The sequence below is a fragment of the Ambystoma mexicanum genome, chromosome 4q, assembly GCF_040938575.1.
Source record: "Ambystoma mexicanum isolate Mex_15411 chromosome 4q, UKY_AmexF1_1, whole genome shotgun sequence".
NCBI classification, from domain to species: domain Eukaryota; kingdom Metazoa; phylum Chordata; class Amphibia; order Caudata; family Ambystomatidae; genus Ambystoma; species Ambystoma mexicanum.
Window position 1 is genome coordinate 1,303,483,752 of NC_090928.1, and position 5,827 is coordinate 1,303,489,578.

At 47.5% G+C, this 5,827-nt stretch overlaps 1 protein-coding gene across 1 annotated transcript; it reads right to left on the reverse strand.

The window, feature by feature from the left end:
• Positions 1 to 3,396: 3,396 nt before the first annotated feature.
• On the reverse strand, positions 3,397 to 4,713 carry LOC138467395 (zinc finger protein 84-like). The gene has a single exon (XM_069607346.1). It carries the CDS (start codon positions 4,711 to 4,713, stop codon positions 3,397 to 3,399), a length of 1,317 nt encoding a protein of 438 aa, XP_069463447.1.
• Positions 4,714 to 5,827: the final 1,114 nt, after the last annotated feature.

Below are 5,827 nucleotides of genomic sequence, written 5' to 3' on the forward strand. Positions count from 1 at the left end.
GACGGACATAAACATCAATACACCACTACACAGACACAGAGGCCAAAATAAATTGCATAACAACATTTGTAGTGCTCAGTGAGGTCATCATGAGGCTGACAGCAATGTTGCCATGATGAGAGCATTGATATCACTGGACATCTGCCAGATCACCAAAACAACCGCTATGGACTAACACAGTGGATGGGCACTCACAAGGCACTGGACCCCCCTGCATACATTGGTTGATGGCATGCAAAACAGTCCATGAGAGGAATACACATATACTGGTCACATAGTGTGATTCCATTCGTGCATGTAAATGTGGTACAAAGTAAGAGATGAATGCATGCCATGCTGGCACGTCATGATTTGAGGTTTGATGTCATGACTGACACATACATTGTTGCCCACATACAGGTGATGCAAGGCTATCCCTTGAAGAGGTGGCTCCTTACCCCAGTCCGGAACCCACAGAACCAGCACGAGGAGGACTATAATCGTGCACATACACGAACCCGTGTGGTGATTGAGCAGACATTTGGCCTCTTGAAGGCACAGTTTCGCTGCCTCAGCAGGTCTGGTGGGGCACTCCTGTGCCGACATGAGAAGGTGGCGAAGATCGTCATGGTATGTGTAATGCTACACAATATGTGCATCAGACGAAATGTGCCCCTACCCCCTGACACTGAACTGTACCATCTGACAATGAAGATGAGGAGGGTGCAGATGGGGCAGCACCTCAGGGAGGAGGCGATGCACAGGAGGGACGTGCCATGCGTCAAACTCTCATTAACCAATGCTTCTAGCACACATGGATGGTGTGTGTCACATGGAGATGACACTTGGGGCACTGTGTGTGTCTGGGACATGCACACTCTGGGCTGTTCACCAATAAAGCACACATACGCAATGAGCAATGTCCACACATGTGATTTGTGCACAAGCAAAAAGTGTATTGAAAATGTGATTTAAATTAACACAACCACTCCCCCCTCCCCCTCAACACCCCAACATACCCACTCCCCCCTCCCACCTCCCCCCTCAACTCCCCAACACACCCACTCCCCCCTCCCCCCTAAACCCCCCAACACACCCACTCCCCCCTCCCCCCTTAACTCCCCAACACACCCACTCCCCCCTCCCCCCTCAACTCCCCAACACACCCACTTCCCCCCTCCCCCCTCAACTCCCTGCAAAAGTGTGTGGATGCCTGTGGTGACGTGCATAATGTGTGATTGTTCCACTGGGCGGCCTCTATTGGCAGCCCCCTCTCCCGGCCCCCGGGGCACCCCTGCTTGAACTCCGCAGGTTCCTGCCCGATCCGCGGACGGGGCTGCTTGGGGTCGAACTGGCAGCGGAGGAGGTACTTGACTGTTCATGAGGATGCATGTCCCTCATTGTTTGAACGAGCTCCGAGAGCACGTGCCGCACCGTGGCGAGTTCTGCACAGATATCCTTGGTGGAGGATTGTATGGCTGCCTTCACAGTATCTGCACATTGGTGCATTTCCGCCCTTGCACCTCCACATTCGGGCCACATGCTGAGTCAGGAGTGAGGACAGTTGGTGTTGGCGTGTGATGATTTTGTCCAACGACTCTTGGTTTTTTTGGGCAATGTATATTGCCAGTGGCGTGTCCATAGTGCTGCTCCTCTCCTGCACATCTTCCACTGGGCATGGAGTGGCTGGCCATGAGTCATCAGGGGATTGCCCCTGTGTGCCATCATCATGCTGGCTGCATGGGGACAGGTGGGCAGTGGGGGGACATACTACAACATCAGCATCCTCCACATCACTATCCGAGATAGCTGCATTGGCAGCAGTCTCCCCAATCGTGCTGCTTCCTGCAGACACAGTCCCTTCAGTGGGCACCAGTTGATGGATGTCTGTTGTTGATGGTACCGTGGTGCTTGCCTTGGTGATTATCAGTGCCCTGGCCTGTGTTGTGGCCGAAGATTTTGGCTGCTGTGGGGGTTTGTTTTGTCCAGTAGAGGTGGAGGGTTGGTGTGGTGCTACTTCGGGCCTGGCCTTCTTGGCAGGTGTGGTGCCAGTGTCTTCATCGCCAAGGTCTGAATGAGAGCCTGTGGTGGAGCAAAGGAGGGAAAGTGTTATTGATCGGTCTGCGTACATTGAGCAGGCATTGTGATGACTGCCATCATTATGATAACTAGATGGTGCACATTGGAGGCAGTGACATACAGGTTGTCTCCCTTTTGGGTGGAAGAAGCATGGAGGAATGTGGGTGCCTACAGTAAGGGTGTGCATACTGCATGTGTACAGGGTGGAGGTCAAAAATGCCTGTAGGCATTCTTCTGCTGATGTGTCGCGTTAACCCTATTAGGCAACATTGCGCTTCACATGATTCTGGACTTCAGTAAGTTTGGCATCGCTTGATTTAAGGCACCTACCTGCGTCACCTGATGTCGGGGCTCCTCTCTCCATTTCTCCGACCCCCTCGATGCTCTCGATGCCAATGGTTGTGGCACATATCTCCTCCCACGGCTGCAATTTTATCGGTGACTCTGCTCCTCCACCAGTTGCCATGCCCAGGTTTCTGTTAGCAGACAGTATACTCCTTACGCGTGGCCGGAGATCGTCCCACCTTTTCCGACACTATCTTGCGTTGCGGGGTGTTGTGCCAACTGCACTGACCCGCTGTGCTACTATGGCCCATATGGCCTTCTTCCGTGCTATCGCCGGTCTGGTCATCTCTGTTGAGAATACGACATCGGCGTTTTCCTGTAGGGTTTCGGCCAACATGTTGAGCTCCTCCTTAGTGAAGCGGTCCTGCCGCAGCCGATCGCAACTTTTTTAAATAACTTTCGGCATTCTGACGATGGGTGGATGTAGGTTAAGGTTTGTGGCGAGTCTGGGGGTCAGATGTCCACTGGTTGCGGAGGATGGCAATGGATTGTGTTTTTAAAGATGGCCGCCGTGCTCTTTCCCGTTCCGTTGCCATGAGGCAACTTCCGGATCCGCTTATTTACGTTCACCGCTAAAAGCGGGCACCGCTTTTTGCGGTCACCGCTATTTGTGGTGATCGCTAATATCGGTGGGAGGGGTGGTGGTAGTGCACCTTGCACGGCATACGATGCCGGTAGGTGCCGTTTTTGGGACGTTACCGGCATGGCACAGATTACATTACCGGCATGGTGCAATGCACGTGCCCGAGCGGTCGTAATGTACCGCTTTTAACGATTTCTGGCCAGCACGGACACGTTAGTTGCGCCATGCCGGTAATGTCCATTACTTACCGCCAGGGTCGTAATGAGGCCCATAGGGTTTTAGTTGCCAAAAAAACTTGTTGAGCTGAGGCTGAGGCAATGTGGCCTTAACGGTTTTGACCAGGAGCCATGACAGTCTCAGTCTCATAGAAAAAGAGCTGCCGCCTCAATAAAGCTTTTGAAAAATGGTCATTACAGATGAGATTTCTCACCCGTATGTGTTCTCTGGTGGACAATAAGATTGCCATGCTGACTGAACCGTTTCCCACATCTAATGCACTGATGAGGTTTCACACCTGTATGTGTTCTTTGGTGGCAATCAAGATGTCCCTTCTGACGGAACCTTTTCCCACACTCAGTGCACTGGTATGGTTTCTCTTCTGTATGTGTTTTCATGTGACGAGTAAGACTTTCCTTATAATTGAAACATTTCTCACATTCAGAACAGTCATAAGGTTTCACACCTGTATGAGTTCTCTGCTGGCAAATAAAATGTCCCTTTTTACTGATCCTTTTCCCACTGTCCATACACTCATAAGATTTCTCAACTGCATGTCTCCTCTTATGGTATGCAAGAAATCCTTTCTGAATAAGCCGTTTTCCATTGTCAGGGCAGGAATGAGGGCTCTCAGCTGTATGTGTTCTCTGGTGGTAAAGAAGATCTTCCTTCTGTCGGAACCTTTTCCCACATTCCATGCACTGATGCAGTTTCTCTTCTGTATGTGTTCTTAAGTGGCAAATTAGATTTCCCTTCTGACTGAACCTTTTGCAGCACTCAGTGCACTGATAAGGTTCCTCTTCTGTATGAGTTCTCAGGTGGCGAGTAAGAGTTTCCTTTTGGCCAAAGCTTTTCTTACATTCAATGCACTCATAAGGTCTTTCACCTGTGTGTGTTCTCCGGTGGCAAATGAAATGTGCATTCTGACGGAACCTTTTCCCACAGTCAGTGCACTGATAAGGTTTCTCTTCTGTATGTGTTCTCAAGTGTTGATTAAGACATTGCTTCCAACTGAACTTTTCTTGGCATTCAGTGCACTCATAGGGTTTCTCACCTATATGTGTTCTGCTGTGCTTCATAAGAGATCCCTTCTCACTGAAGCTCTTTCCACATTCGGTGCAGGAATAAGGTTTCCCACCTGTATGTGTTCTCTGGTGGCAAATAAGCTTTCCCCTCTTACTGAAACCTTTCCTGCATTCAGTGCACGCATAAGGTTTCTCACCTGTATGTGTTCTGTTGTGCTTCATAAGAGATCCCTTCTCACTGAAGCTCTTTCCACATTCATCGCAGGGGTAAGGTTTCTCGCCTCTGTGTGTTCTCTGGTGGCAAATAAGCTTTCCCCTCTTACTGAAACCTTTCCTGCATTCAGTGCACTCATAAGGTGTCTCACCTGAACGTTTCATCGGGTGCTTAATAAGATGTTCCTTCTCACAGAAGCTTTTTCCACTTTTGGTGCAGGGAAAAGTGGTTTCCCCTGTATGTGTCATCAGATGCCTATTAAAAGGTTTCATCCCAGTCAACCTTTTCCAACAATCAGAGCATGGGTGAGGATTCTCACATGAATGTGTTCTCCAGTGGTAAATAAGAACACCCTGTACCTTTTCCTGCATTCATGGCACAAATGATGTTTCTCATTTGTAGATGATATTTGATGAAAACATGGATTTTGCTCCTACTGATGTTTTTATTGTATGTTCATTGCACAGACACAATTTGACCTGTTGAATTCATAGCTGATTTGCATAATCCTTTAAATAAACTCCCCTTATATTCAGAATATATAAGTCACATGTTCTATCATGAATAATAGGTTAAACAACAGGCTTTGCTTACAGAACATAATACACCTTACACTAACAATCAATCTACCATTATAAATATATGTACAGAATGGTTACATCAAAGGATGCTGGATGACAGCAGGTGTTTGGCTTAAAATGATCAGATATTCAGTGGGGTTTGCCAATCCCATTTCGTCGTTACTTTGCAATGAGTTCCTGGACTTGAATCCTTCCATGCTGCATGTTCTATCATTGAAGTGTTACACTGTACAAGTCCATCAGAGGAATAACAGAGTCAATGTTGCAGGATTCTTCTAGGGCCCAATCACCTATAGAATTAAAATGAGATTCACATTAATAATGTCTACATGCTCATGATTACAGACAATATTTAGCAGGCAGACTGGTTCTCAGTACTAGTGATGTGTGCTAATTAATTGCGTTCATGCAGCAACTGACAGGAATTTGAAGTGCCATCTATTGGGGACAAGTATATGAATGGGTGGTAGGGTGGTAATGCCCAAATGCTTAAACATAATGCAACAGGGACAGAACAGATGTGATCGGCTGCGAGTATACTGTGTTTTCTTTATATTTAGAGCCTACTTTTAATATCCAAAATTGTGCAGCAAATTAAAATGAAATATTAATATCAACTAGAATCTGGAAGAACTGAACATTTTAATACCTTACTTGTCAGGAATAAGCCTTTAGTATCTACCATCTTGTTTATTCAGGAAGGCATGAACTAGATATGAAAGCTCAACAAGTCCACGTGTGGTTGAACCTTGGTCCAGCTTTGTTACGAAAAAAAGAGTACTTAAATCCTATCAAGGAAATTGAA

What these genes read in the sequence shown, in the direction of transcription:
- LOC138467395 (XM_069607346.1), bottom strand. Translation starts at nt 4,713, where the DNA reads ATGAAACCTTTTAATAGGCATCTGATGACACATACAGGGGAAACCACT.